At 45.8% G+C, this 22251-nt stretch overlaps 2 protein-coding genes across 5 annotated transcripts in view; one reads left to right on the top strand and one right to left on the bottom strand.

Annotated features, from left to right (window-relative positions):
* Window positions 1-14599, top strand: part of KIF24 (kinesin family member 24) — a 35059-nt gene extending 20460 nt beyond the window's left edge. For all 4 annotated transcript variants that reach the window (XM_079994690.1, XM_079994689.1, XM_079994687.1 and 1 more), the window contains exons 7-13: window positions 1506-1627; window positions 3565-3670; window positions 4703-4774; window positions 5507-5616; window positions 9208-11520; window positions 12041-12134; window positions 12405-14599. In XM_079994690.1, coding sequence (XP_079850816.1) covers window positions 1506-1627; window positions 3565-3670; window positions 4703-4774; window positions 5507-5616; window positions 9208-11520; window positions 12041-12134; window positions 12405-12545 — 2958 coding nt within the window. In that variant the 3' untranslated portion in view covers window positions 12546-14599. The remainder of the gene's footprint in view (window positions 1-1505; window positions 1628-3564; window positions 3671-4702; window positions 4775-5506; window positions 5617-9207; window positions 11521-12040; window positions 12135-12404) is intronic.
* A 1234-nt stretch (window positions 14600-15833) lies between these two features.
* The window catches only part of UBAP1 (ubiquitin associated protein 1), a 30951-nt gene continuing 24533 nt past the window's right edge, over window positions 15834-22251 (bottom strand). The window contains exons 5-7 of the mRNA XM_079994956.1: window positions 18861-19061; window positions 18002-18103; window positions 15834-17086 (exon numbers count right to left, since the gene is read on the bottom strand). Of these exons, the coding sequence (XP_079851082.1) occupies window positions 16946-17086; window positions 18002-18103; window positions 18861-19061 (444 nt within the window). The 3' untranslated portion in view covers window positions 15834-16945. The remainder of the gene's footprint in view (window positions 17087-18001; window positions 18104-18860; window positions 19062-22251) is intronic.

Below are 22251 nucleotides of genomic sequence, written 5' to 3'. Positions count from 1 at the left end.
AAGTATTTGAGCCTCAGCTTCAGGATCTGTCCTTCCAGTGAGCACTCAGGGCTGATTTCCTTCAGAATGGATAGGTTTGATCTTCTTGCAGTCCATGGACTCTCAAGAGTCTCCTCCAGCACCATAATTCAAAAGCATCAATTCTTCAGCGATCAGCCTTCTTTATGGTCCAGCTCTCACTTCCATACATCACTACTGGGAAGACCATAGCTTTAACTATACGGACCTTTGTTGGCAAGGTGATGTCTCTGCTTTTTAAGATGCTGTCTAGGTTTGTCATTGCTTTTCTCCCAAGAAGCAGGCGTCTTTTAATTTCGTGACTGCTGTTACCATCTGCAGTGATCATGGAGCCCAAGAAAGTAAAATCTCTCACAGCCTCCATTTCTTCCTCTTCTATTTGCCAGGAGGTGATGGGACCAGTGGCCCAGCTGTTTACTTTGGCAGTATTTTCTTTGCTGTTGGCTATGGAGACAGATGAGCAAGCTGGCCTTTCGTAGTGCACTGAACTGATTGTGTGTCTCTTCACTTTCTGGCTCACTAAATCCTTTGGCACGCTTGGAATGTATAGTTTCGGGTAGGGGGGTGAGAAGAGAAACTGTCCAGCTTATGTCCAGCCTTAACGAAATACATTTTGCTTTGCTCATTTCCAGTGAGTGATTGTGGCACATGGGTAGGATTTTCAATGAGTTTTTCAGATAGTGATAAATGGGCCATATGAAAGGACCTTGGGGCAGAGATGAGGACTCCACAAGTTGCTGGGCTTAAATATCTGCCTCCTGGTTTTGTGGCAAGGCTGGTGATGATGGAAGGAAATATTTGGGGGGGGGGATGGATTACCTGCCATCAAACTGCCATCAGACATTTAAGTTGCAAGGACATTGAATTTCCTATTTCTCTTTTTTAAAGTAATTTTTATTGGGCTTTTTAATATAAAGGTAAAAATTTAACACACTAGATGAAACAACTCAAATATGGAATAACAAAACAAAAAAACAAAACAAAGAAGAGTAAGGATAAAACAGATAATAAGCAAAATAAAGTAATTTACAAAAGATGGCATAAGTAGATGTTGTGTTCCTACAGTATAAAAAGAAAAAGACAAATTAATATAATGTGAAGACTATAAAGTTCCCAAATGCCCAATGATGCTGGAGTTTTGCCTCTCTCTGAATGAGTGGCGTGGTCTCCCTTGAGCCATCTGGGGCTGGTTGGACTGTACAGTAGTACCTCGGGTTACAGACTCCGCTAACCCAGAAATATTACCTCGGGTTAAGAACTTTGCTTCAGGATGAGAACAGAAATCGTGCGGTGGTGGCGTGGCAGCAGTGGGATGCCCCATAAGCTAAAGTGGTACCTCAGGTTAAGAACAGTTTCAGGTTGAGAACGGACCTCCAGAACAAATTCAGTTCTTAACCCGAGGTGCCACTGTACTAGTACATATGCAGTTTCACTGTGTGGTTTATGTGGGGAGTCCTAGTCTTAGTTCTGCTCCTCCTTCATTCCAGGTAATTCTGAAAGGAGGAAAAGAGCGCAGTACTGGGGCAACTGGAGTCAACTCGGATTCCTCCCGTTCCCATGCCATTATCCAGATTCAGATTAAGGACCCAGCAAACAGAGTGTTTGGGAGGTGAGTGGTAAAGAGCTGGAAATGTTCCGTTCTGCCTCCAAGACCTTGCAATGAGTCTTGCAGTCCTCTTCTCAGAATGCAGCCACCATGTGAAGAGTGTATGTACTCTGCTCATAGGAAACTCCTGGTGAAGAGCTTGTTAAAAAATGTACACCTAACCCCTCCAGTAGGGACGCGGGTGGTGCTGTGGGTTAAGCCACAGAACCTAGGGCTTGCCGATCAGAAGGTCGGCGGTTCGAATCCCCGCGATGGGGTGAGCTCCCGTTGCTCGGTCCCTGCTCCTGCCAACCTAGCAGTTCGAAAGCATGTCAAAGTGCAAGTAGATAAATGGGTACCGCTCCGGCGGGAAGGTAAACGGCATTTCCATGCGCTGCTCTGGTTCACCAGAAGCGGCTTAGTCATGCTGGCCACATGACCCGGAAGCTGTATGCCGGCTCCCTTGGCCAATAAAGCGAGATGAGCGCTGCAACCCCAGAGTCGGTCACAACTGGACCTAATGGTCAGGGGTCCCTTTAACCCCTCCAGTGTACATTGGTACCTCGCAAGACGAATGCCTCGTAAGACGAAAAACTCGCAAGACGAAAGAGTTTTTCGTTTTTTGAGTTGCTTCACAAGACGGATTTCCCTATGGGCTTGCTTCGCAAGACGGAAATGTCTTGCAAGTTTGTTTCCTTTGTCTTGCAAGTTTGTTTCCTTTTTCTTGAAACCGTGCATTCAGGGGGTGCAGTTGCGACTTCGAGGAGCAACTCATAGCACGCGGTGTGGTAGCCTTTTTTGAGGTTTTTGAAGACTTTGGTGATTTTTGAAGCTTTTCCAAAATCCGTGCTTCGCAAGACGAAAAAAATCGCAAGACGAAAAAACTCGCAGAACAAATTAATTTCGTCTTGCGAGGCACCACTGTACTTGCATCACTTAAGGTGGTTTACAACAAGAATGAAAATCCCATAAAAGAAATGAAACAACATAAACGTTCTGAGGTGAGGGTCTACTTCTAAGCCTAGCAAGATAATTTCCTTGTCGAAGTAGGAAGGTTTTAACCAGCCGGCCAAAAAAAGGGAACAACGAGGGAGCAAGATGCAGCTCTGTAGGCAAGGTATTCGATCATTTAAGTTCAGCCATCAGGAACACCTCTGTTTTCCTGAGTAGTCACCCTCCAGCTACAGATGGAACATGGAAAAGGTTCGGTCCCATACTGTAGATCCTGTTCACTGGGCAGATTGGTGCTGGAGGCTCTCTTGGACATAAGCCACTTAGGGCTTACCATTCTTATGTTGACTGGTTGGGGATGGAAATGGCTCAGGTAGTCTGATGGAATGGCTGTCGCTAAGTGACAATAGGAGGGAGGCCCAAAGGCAGCAGCAGTGAAGGTGGGAAAGCTGGCTTAAATGGCTTTGAGCAAGCACGTCTCTAGGTGTTGAGGATAAAACCTCACTCTGGACCTGCTGGAAGAATTACCGTATTTTTCGCTCCATAAGACGCACCTAGGTTTTAGAGGGGGAATGCAAGAAAAAAAAATTCTTTAAAGGGAGCACTGAGCAAAGCCTGTATGCATCCCAGGCTCTGCTCAGCGCTCCCTTTCATGAGCCGTGTGGAGCATGTGTGCGGCTCTTGGGGGCTTTTCCCCGAGGAGGGAGAAGGGCAGCCCATCAGTCCTTTCCACCACCACCACCCAGAAAAGCCCCCAAGAGCCACGTGAAGGGACTGATGGGCTGCCCTTCTCCCTCCTCGGGGAAAAGCCCCCAAGAGCCGCACACATGCTCCACGCGACTCTTTAAAGGGAGCGCTGAGCAGAGCCTCCCGCCTGCATTCGCTCCATAAGACGCACACACACTTCCCCTTACTTTTTAGGAGGGGGAAAGTGCACCTTATGGAGTGAAAAATACGGTAATTAATTAAAAGATGGATAAGGTTGCGCTAAAATGATTTTGGTTTTCCAGGATCTCCTTCATTGACCTGGCTGGCAGTGAGAGAGCTGCGGATGCCAGGGACTCCGACCGGCAGACGAAAATGGAAGGTGCAGAAATAAATCAAAGTCTTCTGGCTGTAAGTTGCTGTGAATTGTGCTTCTTTTGAGATTATTTGAATACAGTTTGCAATACAGTTCCTAATATTTGACAGTGATTTTTTAGAAGATGGAATTGTCTCTGGGATGAGAACTCAGGGCAGGGCCGCTTGTGTTTAGTAGAGTACCAGATCTGGATGCTGGTGCAGGAATAGGAGACATTTAAGATTGAGCCACAGTGGGCCCTCACAAACTTCACATCCTGTTTTCGGCTTGCAAAAATCCTCCACCATGGACATAAAGTTGTGATGCTCTTTGCTTCTGCTGGGTACTATTTCTTTCTTTCTCTCTCCCTTTTTTATAAGACAGATGGTGCCAGAATGAGGACAGAATGCATTGCCCTAACATTGATTTGGCTTCAGAATGTTATCACTTTACCAAATCTCATTGGCTGCATTGCATAGTCAAAAGGGCCAATCCTGAACCTTCTAAGAAGACTCAGAACCTGATTATAAACCGGGTCTTGCCCTAGAAGCTGCAAATAAACCTGCTGAAAGAGGAGATGGATGGGGGGAACCTTTGCCTCGGAGAGTCAGTCAGTGAGACCAAACTAGGCTAGATGAAGTGGTGGCCTCATTCAACAGAGGTCTATAGTCTATAGAGAGAGCAGAAATCCTGAAATGCTGAATTCATGGGCTTTTTTGTACCAAGGAAAGACTCTCTGGGCATGTAACACAGAAAAAGGAAGTTTGCAACCTTTCTTCTTACCCTTGGTTTTTAGGGGGAGTGGGCGTATAAGCCCCCCCCCCAAAAAAAAAACCACTGGGGAAAGAAACAGACAGTTGCTCCATGGTCCCAAGCACTGGTGACTGACCTTAAGATTGCTGCTCTGATGCAATCTTGAGTAGAGCCAGGGAGGAACTGACAATATCCCTCTTCTTGCAAAGGCCCATCCAATACTTTGAGAGCCTCTGCTATAGAGCAAAGTGTGGTCTTGTGAAAAAACAACCCTGTGTGCTGCCATTTTTACACTCGCTCACTGTGTGAGGCCACCTGTTGTTGTCTTTCTCTAGCTGAAAGAGTGCATCCGTGCCCTGGATCAGGAACATGCTCACACTCCCTTCAGGCAAAGCAAACTCACTCAGGTAAGGCCCAGGTCAACGTCAGAACACTTTCCCCAAAGGCTGCTTTAAACAAGCGTTACTCCAGGGTTTGCGGATGGGAAGAAAAGCAACATTAACGAATGGGTTCAAGTTACAGGAAAACAGCACCATTCTGAGCTCTAAACTTGCTTTGTTTTTAAACTTGCAAATAGCTTTTTCCTCCTCAGTGAGCTCTGGGAATTGTAGTTTTGTGAGGATTTTTACATTGCTTGACAGAATCCCAGATCTCCACAGTTGCAAAATACAATGTAGTCTCCTTGGATATCTGGAATAAATTCCATCTAAACTGTTTTCCCAAGAAAGTTTGGAATTCCATGGCGGGAGGAAACCTTGGATTGGCTGGCTTGCATCCCAGGCATCCTGTTGAGGTCAGGAGTAGTGTACATATCAGGCTAAGACACTTCATGGCACGTTCTCTCAGCCTAGCCTACCTCACATGGTTGCTGTAAGGATAAAATGAGAAGTTTTAAATATTTAATGCTGTATTGTTTTTAACACTCGATTGGGAGCCGCCCAGAGTGGCTGGGGAGGCTCAGCCAGATGGACGGGGTATAAATAATAAATAATAATAATAATAATAATAACTTTTGAAAAGCAGTTACCATCGTTTATTCAGTACCGTTTTATTTAGTTCAGAGTGGGTAACAACAATCTTTAAAAATGTGTTTGGGCTAAAGAGCTTTAAGATGTGCCTTCCGTTCTTCTTCCTTCAAGGTCCTGAAAGATTCTTTTGTTGGCAATTCCAAGACCTGCATGATAGCCAATGTCTCCCCCAGCCACATTGCGACTGAGCACACCTTAAACACCTTGCGCTATGCAGACAGGTAAGTGGTGGCACTGAACCAAAATGGACTCACTGCAATCACTCCTGGGCCTAGTGAGATTCCAGATTGTGCAGTTGTGATGCAAATATTACCTTTTGTTGCCTAGCTTCACTTATAAGGTGATGTGTTGCTGGTTCCTATCTTTAACTGTCACTTCTTGTCAAGAGTGGGTTGAAGGTTGAGCTCTTCTGTCCCTCCAGTTCCAAGGAACGAGCTGCTGGCCTTACCATCAATCCATGGTTTAAACTGATGAGCAGCCTTGGTTCATGATCTGAGCTACGCTGGCAGCTTCTTTTCTTTATGGGAAACAAGACGAATGGCACATTCCATCAGGAACTTTCTACACTGAAAGCTTCACTGAAATTACCAAGAATCTAAAATTAAGGAATGTTAGGATGATATTGGATAGAAATTAAGTGGTTTTCAGCTGTAATGTATAAAAGATATGGAAAATAAGGTTTTGAATATTTAAAAGAATCAGTGGTGAGGATTTGCTAAACAAACAAATTGAATTGGAATATAAGAAAGGGAGGTATGAGGAGGTCTGGAAAATAAGTTAAAATAAGTAAATGGAAATTTTACGTGTTTTTAAATTGTTTTTATTTTTGTATTTTTGTACTTTTGTATTTTTGTTTTTCTTTTGTTTTTGTTTCACAATGTATTACTTTTGAAAACTTTAATAAATATCTTATATAAAAAAAGAAATTACCAAGAATCGCACAGTGATAAAGACGCCTATAAAGCTGGGCTGCCATCCAGAAACATAAACAAAAATGCAGCTCAGATATTTATTGGTGTCTTGAACTTGTTTTAGATGCTAGAATCTATATTTAGCTAGTGGATTAAAATGACTGGTGGAGTGAATATTTCTAGCCAAATTAACTTGCTTAACTGTGGCTTGGTCCATTGCAAGAAGCAAGTGAAAAGACATTTCTTGAGATTTCAACAGATAGTTATAAATGTATATGTATTTGTTTAAATTTGCACCCCACCATTCCTCCCAGCTATAACTATAAGAAATCCTCCAGAGTTCCTACTTAATTGGCACTATTCTATTGGGGATGCTTGTCAGGGTCTACATCCTGCTCCCCCCCCCCCCCCGACTGGAAATGGGTGTCAGTGAGGGCAAAGCTGAAGAATCCTATGTTGACAAAAGACAGTGTGCTGGGTGCTATACAAAGAAACACAAATCCAACTTAATGGTGTAACGTTGGAAAATGTCGACCACTTTACCTACCTGGGCAGTTATCTTTCCACAAGCACCAACATTGATCCAAAATCCAGCATCGCCTGAGCTCTGCGAGTGCGGCTTTCTCTCAATTGAAGTGCAGAGTGTTTGAGGACCGGGACATTCACAGGGAAACCAAAATGCTTGTTTACAAAGCTATTGTACTACCAACCTTACTATATGCTTGTGAAACATGGGCCACTTATAAATGCCATCTCCACCTCCTCGAAAGATATTATCAATGGTGTCTCTGAAAAATTTTACACATCACTTGGGAACACTGGTGAACAATTGTCAGTATACTGGAAGAAGCAAAGATCACCAGTGTCAAAGCAGAGATTCTTCAACATCAACTTCGTTGGACAGGTTATGTTGTTCAGATGCCTGATTATTTTCTTCCAAAGCAACTACTCTATTCCCAACTTAAGAATGGAAAGTGAAATACCGGTGAACAACAAAATAAGTTTAAAGATGTTCCCAAGGCAAATCTAAAAAATGTAACATAAACACATAAAAAGGAGAAACGTGCTAAGAGGAAGGCATGTTTGGCAAACCCTCACTGTGATCAACTTCCGCACGGAAGCTATGGCCTCCACAGTCACTTACGGACTCACTATTTAGACTGTTTTCATGGAAAACCATCTTACTCGGCTACGAGTGATCACCAAAGAAAGAAGAAGACAAAAAAGCCCCCACAAAATACCGTATTTTTCACTCTATATGACACACTTTCCCCCCTCCAAAAATGAAGGGGAAATGTGTGTGCATCCTATGGAGCGAATGCAGGCTTTCACTGAAGCCTGGAGAGCAAGAGGGGTCGGTGCGCACCAACCCCCCTCGCTCTCCAGGCTTCAGGAAGCTATCCACTTATGGATAGCAGCCCGAAGCCCAGGGAGCACAGCGCTGCGTGAGGTTATGCGTGGCTAAAGAGGAAGCCAAGACAGCCAGCGGGATGGATCCCGCTCGCTGTCTTGGCTTCTTTGCTCTTTGGGGCTGGGGGGGGTAATTTTTTTCCCTTTATTTCCCCCCCCCAAAAAAAACTAGCTGCGCCCTATGGTCCGGTGCGCCCTATGGAGCGAAAAATACAGTAGTGAAGTGATACAATCTGTAGCAAGGGGCTGGTAGTTGCATGAAGTGCAGTCAGCAGTGGGGATCTAGTGACAGTAGAGGAGCAGCAGGGTGAATTGGGGAATTCAGGAAAAGCTTTGTTACAGCTTAGATCTTGAAGAATTTTAAAGAAAAGAGTTGGTTGGTGAATGAAGAGGGCTTTGGAACACATAGCAAAAACTGGGAACTGGAACCAGGGAAGGAAGCAAAAGGACCCAAAGAGAGGCAATATTCAGGGCAAGTGAAGAGCTGGGAACAAAGAGGGAAGCAGCATTTATTTTTTAAAAGAACTTCACCACACACCCAGATTCCTATTTTCCCAAAGCATATGCAGATTCTCCCTTATATAACTTTTGAAAGGTCGAAAGTGCCCAGTGAGTCAGTCTCGTTACCTCCTCTCTGCATCTGTGCTCCAATCAAAGACAACATCTCCATTTGCCCTGCAAGCCCCAATGTGTGGGAGTCCAATTAGGGGTGACTTTACCTCACCCCAAAACCTATGGAAATCCTCTCCTTTGTGCTTTTGACCTCTAGCAGAAGGCCTGGACCAGTATAGATTAAGATTGCTGTTTCTGCTCAGCCTCAGATCTTACAAGATCTGAACATCTGAAATGGACACAAATGAAGGGAATAAAGCTTGCATCAATATCCTCAAGCACAACTGCTAACTTATGTCTCATTTCTGTCCTGTCCCCCTGACTTGCCACCAAAGAGACCCTCTCCCACTGACTGGACCCCCAGCCCTTGGCAAAGTATTCCCCCTCCTACCCCATATTGGGCCCTGCTACTCTTTCTCTGTCCTATGAAGAGCTTCCTAAGAAAGAAGCTCAGAAGATGATGTGTTTCATAAGAGGATGAAGAAATCGGGCAGAAACTAAATAAGGGCATTTGGGTTCTACCTTCGTGTATCTTGATATGAAAGATTTGTGGAAATCCCTCAATGTAGAGCGATTGGTTCTGATGGAACTGCAGCAGGATAAGTATTCCTTAAAACTGCCCAAAGAAAGAGCTCATCTGGTACTGTGGCTAATGGGCTCCACTACAAATTGGGGAGGCTCCAGTTCAGAACTGAGCAAGTGGCTGTGTTGAGAGGGCTATGATCTTTATTGCATTGTTGCTGTAAGGCCTGCAAGGAGATAATGTTTCGCAAGGACCCTGAACACTTGTAAATACTAGAGACATTCTAGGCGTTATGTGATAATAAAATCTGGACTCGAAAGCCTTTCTTTCCCTAATGTCCATCTTTTCATTCCCAGGGTGAAAGAGTTGAAGAGAGGGATGAAATTTTGTACACCTGTTGCACAGCGACGGCGAACGCCAGGCAGCGTATCTCCCAAACGCATTCAGAGTTCTCTTTGCGTGCAAGGCGGGGAAAAGAGCTCTCCTAAGAAAGTGAAGCTGGGGTTGCAGCAGCCCCCAACACCTATAGCTTCCAAGGCGAAGGCTTCACCTTTGGGGTTTCACCCATTGCACCCTCCTTTCTCTTCCACCCCGAAAGGACAGGCCCGCAAAGGTCATTTTGGTGCCCTGTGGCTCGGCCGCACCAGCCCAGTTAAAGGCGTTCCGAGGGCAGGACCAGCGGCCAAAAAGACAACGGAAGACTCACTGCTGCATCCTGGGAACAGCCTCGTTGGGAAGGACTTTGGGTCCAGGAGAGAAAGCGGCCAAGCAGACAGACCTCGAGCCAAGTGCCTGAAAGCCCAACCTGTGCAGAAACAGCTCATTTCCAGAGCTGATTTTTCCTTTGCTGACGCGGACCAACCATCCTTCCGCACAGAGGAAGGCGGTAGAGTGTTTGCAGAGCAGTGCACTGCAGCATGGACAAGGCTCCCGCCCCACCAGAAAGACCGGGAGCAACACCTCCGCCTTTACCACCAGCAGTTCCAGCAGCCTCCTATTCTGCAGCAGAAGCTGAACTACCAACCCCTGGAGAAGTTCTTGGCCCAGTACATGCCTCAGGAGATCCGGGTGAAGCAGGAGCCCCCTTGCCAGGCTCTGGCATCTCCTCCCCAGTGCCGTGACGAGACGATGCAGCTGGAGGATCTGGAGGACAGCGACTTCAGCGAGGATTCCTTCTCCGTCGGTCCCAGCCGGAGGAAGCCGGAGGCAGAAGCCGGAAGGGAATGCAGCCAGGGGGGTTCGTTTTTCCTTCATCAGAGAGAATGCGCTGAAGGGCAGGAAGTCCAGGGCGGGCAAGACCTGCTTTTCAAACCGTGCGAGCTTGAGAGTAAAGGCACAGCTTTGCCGGGGGCGGAGGAGGCCTGCATGAGCTGCGAGGAAGGCAACAGCAGTCTGCTGGACTGGAGCACAGAGGACACCTCGGCAGGCAGTTCTTCTCCAAAGAATGACGTGCCAGAGAAGCCTTACTGCTCGCAAGACAACACTGTGTGCAACAGGCTAAGCACCGAAGAATCGCTTCTGGGGCAAAAAGAGCTCAGATGCACAGATCTACCTCTAAGCTGCCCTGATGAACAATTCCCTGGGCCAGAAAAGGCAATGCATACCTTGGGATCCCCAAGCTGTGATGTAGGTGGCTTGATGGAAGACTCTTTCAAAGGGAAAGATGGTCCCTTTTCAGGAACCACAGGAAAACAGCATCTCCAAACAGGAACAGGCCTTTGTGGGACTCTGGATTTTTCAGTGAATCTTGCTGCTAGAGAGATGACCCCTTTGGCTGTAACCCTTCTCAACGCTTTGACAACACGCAATCCAGAAGACAACCCTTCCCACCAGCAGCAAGGAAAGGCTCCACAGGAGGAGGAGATGGTCGAAAGGAAACCCTTTGGCCCCAGAAAGAGACTGGATGAGGGCACCAGGCACCTTCATGGGGAAAAAGCATCCCTTGCGCCCAGGCTATATGAAACAGGTAATTGGAGGAGAAATGTTGGCTTGGTGCTTTCGCCGCAAGCCAAGACTGAGTGGCTTTCACAGCCTTGTCAGAGCCCAAAGGTTTCTTCTCCCTTGGGCTTGAGTGAACTGTATGGTTGTATTTGTGGACACTCACCCAGAGATGGAGGCCTGGTGGATCTCCTCTCCCCACACAGAGACAGTGGGGGCACCCTGCTCCTTAGTAACCTGCAGGTCAGTGAGTATGTGACCAGCCCACAGTATGATGCAGACACCGAAGCAACCACGATTGCCTCGTTGAGCTGTTCAGGGCAATTCAGCCTGGGGGAAGAGGATGGCTCCAAGTCCATGACACAGCTCAAACATACCGATACAGGGAGGAAAACCTCCATTTCAAAGGCACTCTCCATCTCTAATGATTTAGGGAAGAAGGAATTCGCTGGGGAGAGCATCACACCGCAGCCCAGCTTGGCATTTGGGAAACTGGAACTTGGCCATTTGCAGGAAGCATTCAAATTGACGTTCAGCAGTGACGAAATGGGGCTTTTTAAGAACGACCTTTCTCAGAATGTGTTTATGCACACACCTTCAGATGATGCAGAACAGGATTCAGAGGTTATCTCCAAGGAGGTGAACACCAGGTCTTCCAAGAACACATTGAATTCTTCTAGCCCACAGGATTTATCTCCAAGCTCACTCCAGTATAAGGAAGCTTTAGGAAGGTGAGTTTTCTGGATTCTATCCCCCACCCCACTCCCCATTTACAATGGTTGGCAGCTGGTAGAAAAACATCTTAGCCACTGGGTAGATCAGAGGGCTATGTCCTTTGCAGAGAGCAAAACCCACGGCCATTTCTGTAGCAACAACCCCATGTTTCTAGTGCAACAACTATGAAAATATGAGTGAGCTGTGGAGAAGCTCCCACTTCAAACCTTGCAGGCAGCATTAGGCAAACCATGGTCTCTCAACCTGTCATTTGCAGTATAGGGACAATGACTCTGGGTGGCTGTCAGAATTACTGAGAATGGGAGTGACGTGCTCTGAATGCTCGAACACTAAATAAAGGCTACATACTATCCTCAGCTTCCCCCTTTTCCAGAAAAAGGTTTGTCAGGATGGCTGCAGAATGGGCCTGGCGAGCTGGTTTAGCTTTTGCAGGCCAAATCTGAGAGTTGACAGTTGCAGCGAGGCAACACTGAGGATTTTATTACCAGGGTTTTTATTTTTAATTATGCCCAATAGGCAGTTTGTGCTCCAAATCCATCAGGAACAGCTGGATGAAATGGCAGCCCTGTGTTTCCAGGAAGAGGGCTTGATCAGTAAGATGTCAGAGCTGGTGAGTCGTGTTTGAATATTCTTTAAAGTGCCTCTGCCCCCCCCCTTGCAACCGTGCTTATTTCTCCATGGATCATCTCTTGTTGTTTGGAGATCCATGCGCTGCATACTGTGTACAATCTGCTGGGGTTGTGAAGGTGAGCCCCTTCAGCAAATATTGAAAAATACAGGACAAGCAACTTGCAACTCTGATTCTAAAAATACCCTTCACTTGTAGAGTTCATGATCTTTAACACACCCATCCTTATTCCTTACATTTTCCCTCTGCTAGGATTTCGAGGACTTTGTGGCGCAGCTAGATGAAATCCTGGCGCTGAAATCCAAATGCATCCAAAGATTGCGAAGCCAGCTGCAGCCTATTCGAGCTGCTCCTGCAAGTGGGACGGCACCGGACAACTTCCCTATGAAATAGCAGCATGGGTGAGGACTGTGCTGAAGCATTTGACCTTCAGTGACCAGCAGCTCAAGACAGTGAGGACTTCCAAAAGTTTGGGTCTTCTACATGGCATGTGCTTGAAGACTTAAGGCTTAACTTTAGCAGCATAAACTCAGCGGAAGTCCAGATTGTGTGCCCTGCCATTCATCTAAATACTTGACCACTATGGCAAGACTTTGAGAAGGGGATAAAGTGATCCCTTTTCTCCTGCCATCACTCAGGCAACTTCACATTTATGGCAGTTTATGCATACTGACAAAAAACAATAGAAAACCCAGCCAGATGGGCAATCAGAACTAGTCCGGTTCTTAGGCAGTGTAGCCTTTGAAAAAGAGGTACTAGCTACTACCAAAGCCCTGTATGGCTAGGCTGCTTTGGCAGTTTGAAGTGTCTAAAGTATCAAGAGAGCCAGTGGACCTGTTTATCAGCATTACAGATTAGAGACACAGAGTTCACATTCTTGTAGTTATCCCTCTCTTCTCCCCTCAGCCATATTTACCAAGCATTCTACACTTGTGCCTTGGCGATCTGCTCATCAGGTGCTTCCACGCTAACTAAAAAGGTTTATTTTCAGATTTGCCCTTTCTTTTAAAATTGCATCTTATTTTCAGGATTCACTTTCTTTTACGGTTGTATCTTTTTTTGACTGTAAGCTTTAAAACTGTTTTTGATGTTGTATTTTATATTGTTGCAACCCATTCTGGGACCTTAGTGTGAAGGGCAGGCACTAAATTAAATAACAACAGCTGATTTCAGTCAAGCCTGGGTGGGCATCACTTTGCTCCACACATGACCTTCAAGAGCTTCGTGAAGATGGGTTAGAAGAAGCAAGCCGTCAGACTGCAAGTGGGAAGGCAGGGTGACATGGTGCCTGAAGCCTTTACATGACTGTCGTAAACATAATGTGCCTAACAGCTCTGTGAAATTGGTGCTCTCGTCTTGCTAGACAGGATTTCTAAGCAGGAACTTTTGACAGAACCAAGCCACTTTTATCAAGCCATCAACACTAGTCTGAACGAACAGAACTCAATTCAACTTGTACAAAAATAAGTGAATGCTTGGTTTATGGCAGCAGCCCCAAAGAGGATGCATGCATTATGGACAATAGCTTTGCAGCATACTAGTCCATCTTGTGAATGAGGCTTTTCCAAGATGGTGGAGAGAAACAATATTAAAAGGATTCACAGAAAGTGATAACTGGGAGTTCTGAAACCCCAAACAAGAGCATAGGGCAGCAAAAGCCAGTATCCTTTAAAACCTTGCCTTACTTGGAGAACACAGTGCTGCACATCACGATAGCTGCTCTTAATTTGTTTCTTTCCATGCGTCAGGGAGACAGCATAGTCAGGAGTTGAGATTTACTCTGTCAAGCCCATCGCTTATGAAAGATGGGCTTTGTATCCATAACAGGGTTGTTCTACCCCAAGGTTCATCTAAGTTGGAAACTTAGCAGTCAGGCAGCAATATTTTCCACTTGGGTGGTGCCTCCTGACTACATGTGTACCCTTATTTCACAAGAGTAGCATCAGCATTCACATGCCAATAGATGCCACAACCTCATCTCACCCCGTTCTGGCTTGACCTTTGTGACTTCAACACAACAGTTCAGGGGTCACAGCACTGTCCTTACAGCAACATTGGTCATTCCCTTTCCCACATACCAAGCATCAACTAACCACGTCACATTCAGAGCAGCAGAAGCAGCTCTTTGACTGACCTTTCCCACTGCTAAAGGAAATCATGTGCACATTAAGTCCTGGTGCAGGTACATTCCTTGGCAGGTATAAACCCAGCAGGGACACAGTTCCTGCTTTTCAGGTACAACTTAACCAATTAGTAAAATGGTCGAGAGTCTAGCTGAGTGGCATTACACGAGAGCTGTGTACTACAATACATGGACATGTTTCTAAGAGTTCTTTGTTTTAAGAGTCAGTAGGTTAAAGTGAATTCACTTAGAATATTATGCATGTTGCTTTTATACTGAATTTTTAATTGAAGTAAAAAGATAATTGAGCAAAACTTGCACAGAAGTCTAAATTGTGTCAAATTCAGTATTCTGATAAAATGTAATTTGGTTTGAATGCAAAAGTAATTCACAGCATGGCAGAAGTGCTAAATAGCAGCTGCTGCTGCTGCTGCGAAACAAATTCTGATGTGCAACAGGATCAGTAGTTGCTTTTGGCTGCAGATATGAGAGGCTGACAACATCCTGATCACAACTCAAGTAAATTGCCCAGCAGCAGAGGCCTCCCTCAAGGGAGGAAATGGTAGAAAGGCTTTTCTGCCAGTACACACAGTGCAGCAAATCACATTTCCCTGTGCTCTGACCATTGCAGCAGTTTGTGGCTGCAGGATCCACACATGACTCTTTAAGTTTACAGATGCAGACAGAGCACTTGATCAGCAGCAACTTGCTTTGGTTCTGCTGCCAAACCTGCACCTCAAATTCTGTTGCAGCATTCTTCCTTCAGTGTCTCATTTAGTAATGAAGCGTCTCTTGTCAAAGCTGTTCGCTCCCTCCCTTGAAATGCCAGAGCCAAGCTGCTGTCATTAGGAAAGCGATAGGTAAGGGCTTACATTATAACTCAGGTGTAAAAACATGGTCAGCCATAGGGCTCTGCTCCAGATTTATCCATTGAGTGCTTGTTTACAGTCAAAATTCAGACACACTATCAGGGCTTTACTATCAGTTCTCACCTTCTATACCTGGGGGTGATAGTTTATGCATGAGATATAGTTCCTTTTCTGTTCAAAGTGATTTGATACATCTAAAACCAATTCTAATCACAGAGTCACTGCTGCTGTCACAGGACACTACTGCTTGGGTCACTGACAACACAGGATGTCCCCATATTGAATTATGAGCTCCACAGATAAATTCTACAATTGTTTCCATTATCCCTTATGGTAGTGGAGATAGGAGCCACTGATCTCGGTAGAACCTGCTAACTAAACTCAAATCAGGTACTGAAAAAGTTTGGTAGTGGGATGTTGCCAGAGTTGTGTGGGACAGGCTCCAAGATCCAGGTTGCTGAAAGTGTTTTCATACTGTACTTGCTGAAGTCTATGTAGTGACCTGCGGGGGGGGGGGGGGGGGGCAGAGAGAGATTACTGCAGGGATGTTCGCTGGAGAGTTGGAAACCTATTTCCAAACCTCAAACTCAAGACACAAGATGTTCTAAGATATCGGAGATTTATAACCATTCCAGATTCATTCCCTTTCTTTTCCCTACTGCTAAAGCTCTAGAGCAGGAGACCACCAGCCACATTTTAAGGTTTTATTAGTATCTCTTTCTGCAGAACCAAAATACTTAGCAAATTACTCCAAATATCAAGACTGCTTATATTTTTTTATGTATTTAGATCTTTTAACCATGTACAACATAATACACTATTGTACTATCAAAACCAAAAGTCTGATTTCTATTACTAGATGTTAATAGATTAATGATTACTATAGCAGTGTGGAAAAAAAGGAACCAATGCAGTGAATATTAAAAAGAAAGTGCTTGAAAGACAGACCTCCAATTTCACACTGTGTATTTATTTTAAACTAATGGAGTAGCTGAGTTCCCAGATGGGTCTCTGCTTAAATAATAATAATAATAATAAAACCTACCAGTCTGGGGAGGACAGTAGAGCCAAGAGGTTCAAGCCTCTTCCTCAGACTTCAGAAACCAGCCAGTGGTCAAGGGGTCCAGGTGGGGTTTCACAGCTTACCTGTTCTGAGAACTTATCTGTTCAGGCACACTGGCCAGAGCGTGTGGGCGGCCAGGGCCAAAACACCAGAAAAGGAAGCAGTGCAGCTTCTCTGTATGCATAGAGGCAGTTTCAGAACCAGTGTCACACTTAAATTACACGCTAACCTTCAACCAAAGCCTCCCCCCCTCCACCAAATAAAACCAAAAACTCCATTGCACTAAAGGCGGACTTGTGTTAATCTTGACCAAGGGTCAAATATTTTCAGTAGAAGCAGACGCACAAATGAAAGCAGCTTCAAGGAGCCAAAGCATTGTTCGTTTCAGAGCCAGGCTGAGTCCAGTGCAAGACGTGGGAGTGGGATGGGGAGAAATACAACTAGCCTGGTCTGACTATGTACAACTCCAGTCAAGATTCTCCGTGGCCGAGCCAAAAAAAGGAAACTTAGGAAAGGACACTTAAACTTTAATCGAAGAACATGGGCTGGGGTCTCTCCGCTGGGAATAGCACCCTGGAGTGATGCGTGCCCACGGAGCTGCTCCCCCAGCTCTCTCAGCATCTGGGAAAGGCAGGATCCTTGCGCTGTTGTCCTCCTTCCAATGCCTGCAGGGAGAGCCACAAGATGGTGGCAGCAAAGGGTCTGGTGAGCAGGGCAATGTCTGTGCTTCCCGCATTCTTCAACTGGCTCCTGCTCGGGTCATTAGATCTTCCAGTGCATTGTTCTGGTCATTGTTGTGTAATAATAAAACCTCTTTAATGTCTTTCAATTCAAATCCCATTTCTTTAAATTTACTCATTAGCTGGAGAAGTTCTGTTGTCTATGAAAAAGGGGGGAAAAGGAAGAGGACATCTTTAAGAGTATGCTAGGAAGAGACCCCCATCTGGAAGGAAGATTACTTATATCCCACTGAGCGTCTCTGGATCAGTCTTCCATCATTAAGGAGTAGCCACGGAAAAGCACAGAGCCCCATGCAAGAACTTCCAAGACATGACATTCAAGAATTTACATCCAAGCAATTAAAAGACACTTAAGAATACAATTACATTAAGTAAGAACCAGACAGATCTCCTAGGTTAGACAGTTCTTAGCAACCTGGGAATTACACACTTAAGATAAATTTATATGAAGCCAGTGGATACCATCTGAACCAAATGAAACCACTATTGAAGATGACCCAGTGATTGGAGGTAGCAATGGGTTGGATGAGGGGGACAAACTCAAGCTACATCCTAACAAGACCGAAGCACTCCTAGTGGGTGGTTCTCATATCCAAGAATTGGGGTGTGATGCCTGTTGATGGGAGTCTTACTCCCTGATATGGAACAGAACTATGGTCTGGGGTACTCCCAGATCCAGCACTGTCACACTTAAGACCCAGGTGGTGAGAAGTGGTGGTTATCAGTTCCAGCTAGAGCACAAGGTACACCTGTTTCTGAAATGGGGAACAGGATTTCTACTGTGGTGCTCCTTTCCTCAGATGTTGTCAGGCAAGGCACCAGACCCTAGCTCCACCCTGAGCCTGGGATGAAGCTGGCGGGGAGCAGATTACAACGAAAGCGTCACAAGTGCAAGACAACTGCTCCTGATATTCAGAATACAAGCTAGAGGATCTGACAGTCACTACAGTCAAAGAGCAGCACCAGTAAGATTAGCAAGCCAAGCACGCATGATTAAGCTGAATCACGGGAGTGGTTCTACAGCACCACTGCGCATCTAGCAGCTGAAAACTCACCTTCTCCTCTGAACACTGATACATTTCAAGAGCAGCCTCTACAAGGAGTGGATCAAAGCCCTTCTCGCAGAGCTGACCATGGACAAACAGGTAGTCAAGGACCTACAAGGAGGAACAGGACAGAAAGGAACTGAGGCAGTCGCTCCGTAAGCATGATCCCACTAACAACCCTTTTCTAACAATTATCTGAAGCTTATCGGGTGTTTCTGTCACTGGATCTTAGTGACAGGTTATCCACATGAAAGGCTGAAGAGGAGGGAGAAGCTACACAAACAAACCTGCTTGGGTCATGCAAAATCATGCCTGCACTGATATTTTTTGAGTACAAAGAGATGAAGCTATACCATCCATCTCCATCTAGCGCAGGAGAATCTACTCTCGCTGACAGCAGCTCCCCAAGGATTTAGATAACAGTTTTTTGACCAATCTCTGGCACCCACATTCCTTTGGCTTGAAATGCTAAACCTGGGACCTTCTACAAGCAAAACATGAGCTTTACCACTGAGTCATAATTCCCTCTCCCAGTCTCCACAATTCAGAGACTGTTTTAAGTCCAATTGGCTACAAAGAACACTTATCACAGACATCATGAAAGCAAACTAATATGGCCATAGTCTTAAGGTCTGAAAATATTTTGTGGCTAGTTGTTGCCCCAAGTACCCCTTCCCCTGTTGGAGCACCATAAGTTCTTGGGCCCAGTATTACCAAGATGTGTAGGATGCAAGGATCTACAACCCACATCCTTTCAGACATTGTACAGCATCTACCATTCAATACCCAAACTAAGGACAAAGTTGGCTTTCATCCAGTCTCACTTCCTTTTCCTGGCTTGCTTAAGCAGGGAAAAGGCTCCTCTTACCTGTTCTATGTTCTGGCCCTTCTTCTTCATTGCTTTCAGGACATCCTCGTAGGAATAGCCCATGTTGACAACAGTTTCAACGCACTGCCGCTCACTAGAGGAAAGGGCCTGCAGCATGTTGATATACGTGGTGCCGCCGGGCCGTTTTGCACAGCTGGTGGTATTGGGCACTTGAGACGTCAGGAAACTTTGGTGAGTTACCTAGTTGAACAAGAGGGAAACAAACCTCTTTCAGGAAGAGAGCGAAACTGGGATGCTGCAGTCTCAAAGTAAGTCAGTGCAGAAGTCTTCCTATAAACCCTTAAGAGCCACAGGACAATACAATGGATGCTTGGGTTGCGAACGTGATCCATATGGGAGGCATGTTCGCAACCCACAGCGCCGCATCTGCGCACACGCAGGTTGCGATTCAGCGCTTCTGCGCATGTGCAAAGCATGATTTAGCGCTTCTGTGCATGCGCTGAAACCCAGAAGTAACCTGTTCCGGTACTTCCGGGTTCGGCACGATGCGCAACCCGAAAACGTACAACCTGAAGCTTTTGTAACCTGAGGTATGACTGTAATAGAATGTGATTGATCAGTGGTCAAGCTCCTCCTCCTCTGTAGGCAAAATAATAGCCAAGAGCTCAAGAGCAAGAGGTGGAGAGTTACAGGTAAGTACTTTTGGGCTCCATGCACAGCTCCTATGAGGCTGTGCATGAAAGCCCCAGAGGTTCCTCCATGTCTAAAGCTAATCTTGGCCTGGCTAATAACTGGACAGGAAGTCACAGCAAGACTCATTACCTCAGAAAGGGGTGAGCTCAAGAAGGACAGCCCCTCCCGGCAACATTTGATTTCATACCCTCGCCAAATCAGAATGACAAATGCATGGCAAGCAAGTCCCTGTTGGTGACTAGAACAGAATGATATATGCTGCTATAAAGGATAAAGCAAACTACCCCTTTCCCCTACAGAAGCCTGTTGCATCCATGGAGGCCAGAGAAGGGAAACTCCTTTTTTTCCATGTCAAGCACAGAAGTGAAGCGAGTTGGCTTCGCTTGCTGCTATGGAATTCCTTGTGACCTGCCTCTAGCAGGCATGTACTTGCACACAAGGATGCTTTGTGTTAACTTTAAGACACAATCTAATTCCAAGTAGGGCTGTGCAATATTGGTTTTCAGTATCGCAATATATCACCAGTTGAATATCGTGATATATCGATATATCATGATATATGGAATAAGGAAGGAACTACGCAGAGGCGAACAGGATAATGTCCTGGCAACTGCTACTACTTAGGGATCTAAAATGGATAAATGATGGTATCAATCACTACACAGCTTCATCAGCAGGCAAGTAAAATGCATCCAAACAGGACTCATGGTTTTGGGCTTGGATACCAAATTGTGTTATTCAGGACAATCTAAAGTACAGTGATGAGTCATAGTGAATACAAATAATCTGGGTCTACCAGAAGGCCTGCTTGGCAGCAGAAGCGGTGGTGGCAGAAACAGCGGTGACCTCGCAGGCCTTGCCATGGGACGTGTCAGCAGTAGGAGAGACAGTCTGCAAGGCCTCGTGGCAGTGGCGGAAGGCGGCAGCAGTTACAGTGACGGTGATTGATACTATTGTCATTTATCTGTTTTAGACCCCTAAGTAGTAGCAATTACCAGGACATTGTCTTGTTCGCCTCTGCATAGTTCCACCCTTATTTCAGACATTGTGGTAGACTGCAATGTTTAGCTGATGATAACCGCCCTCGCACACATTGCAATTCACGATATATTGCCAGGTCAAATATTATGAAACAGTCATCACAATGTGAACTTCAAACCGGTTTTGGACAATACCGTATTTTTCCTTCTATAACACGCAGATTTTTTCTCCTAAAAAGGAAGGGGAAATGTCTGTGCGTGTTATTGAGCGAATGTGTGGTCCCTGGAGCCAATTGGTGCAAGGGGAGGCAAAAAAAAGCAGGCAAAAATCAAATCGCGTGTCTCCTAGAAGGGAAACTTGAAAAGAGGAAGCGGCTGCTTTCCGGCATTCTGCCTCAGGGTCTTACTGCCCACCCATCTCTGTTTCCTTGCTGTGTTTGCTCAAACGGAACAAAGAGCAGGGAAAGCCCCTCCCCCCTCCAGGCAAGCAGAGGGGAAAGCTGAAAACATGCAGAAGGGAGAGAGAGAGAGAGAGAGAGCGCGAGCTGGCTGGCTTGGGTGGGTAGGTAAGGGAAAACTTTTGCCTTCCTTTCCTCCCTACCCCTCTCCTGCATTCTTAGCCAGCTGCTTCTCTGCACACCCCTCTCCTGCTCCTTGTCCCTTCTGTGTTTTTCCTTCCCTCCCCACTTAAAATGTGGTTAAAAAGCATGGATCCACATGGATCCTCAGGATCTTTGCATTGGGTCAGCCCAAATTCACCATAAGATCACATAGCATGTCCATGGCTACAGCCTGCCCCCCCAAAATCACGCACCCACTGTTGCCTGGGGCTGCAATGGTGAAAAAACGTGGTTAAAAAGCATGGATCTACATGGATCCTCAGGATCTTTGCATTGGGTCAGCCCAAATTCACCATCAGATCACATAACATGTCCATGGCTACAGCTTGCCCCCCAAAAACCACACACCCACTGTTGCCTGGGGCTGCAATGGTGCAAAAACGTGGTTAAAAAGCATGGATCTACATGGATCCTCAGGATCTTTGCATTCAGTCACCCCAAATTCACCATCAGATCACATAGCATGTCCATGGTTACAGCCTGCCCCCCAAAAATCACGCTGTTGCCTGGGGCTGCAATGGTGCAAAAACGTGGTTACAAAACATGGATCCACATGGATCCTCAGGATCTTTGCATTGGGTCAGCCCAAATTCACCATCAGAGCACATAGCATGTCCATGGCTACAGCCTGCCCCCCCAAAATCATGCACCCACTGTTGCCTGGGGCTGCAATGGTGCAAAAACGTGGTTACAAAACATGGATCCACATGGATCCTCAGGATCTTTGCATTGGGTCAGCCCAAATTCACCATCAGAGCACATAGCATGTCCATGGCTACAGCCTGCCCCCCAAAAATCACGCACCCACTGTTGCCTGGGGCTGCAATGGTGCAAAAACGTGGTTACAAAGCATGGATCCACAGGGATTCTCAGGATTTTTGCATTGGGTCACCCCAAATTCACCATCAGATCGCATGTCTGTGGCCACAGCATGAAGCACAAAAATGATACATCCACTGTTTCATTCAAAATGTTTTTTCCCTTGTTTTCCTCCTCTAAAAACGATGTGCGTGTTATGGTCAGGTGCGTGTTATAGAGCGAAAAATACGGTATATTGATATATCGCCCAGCCCTATTTCCAAGTATGTTCTAGTTGCAGAGCAACTATTTGGAAAATATAGTTTTCAAAATGGGAAC

The sequence above is a fragment of the Podarcis cretensis genome (genome assembly GCF_951804945.1).
Source record: "Podarcis cretensis genome assembly, chromosome: 11".
In the NCBI taxonomy this organism is placed as follows: Eukaryota; Metazoa; Chordata; class Lepidosauria; order Squamata; family Lacertidae; genus Podarcis; species Podarcis cretensis.
Note: the sequence above shows the minus strand (reverse complement) of the source record. Positions and strands in the feature narration are given on the sequence as shown.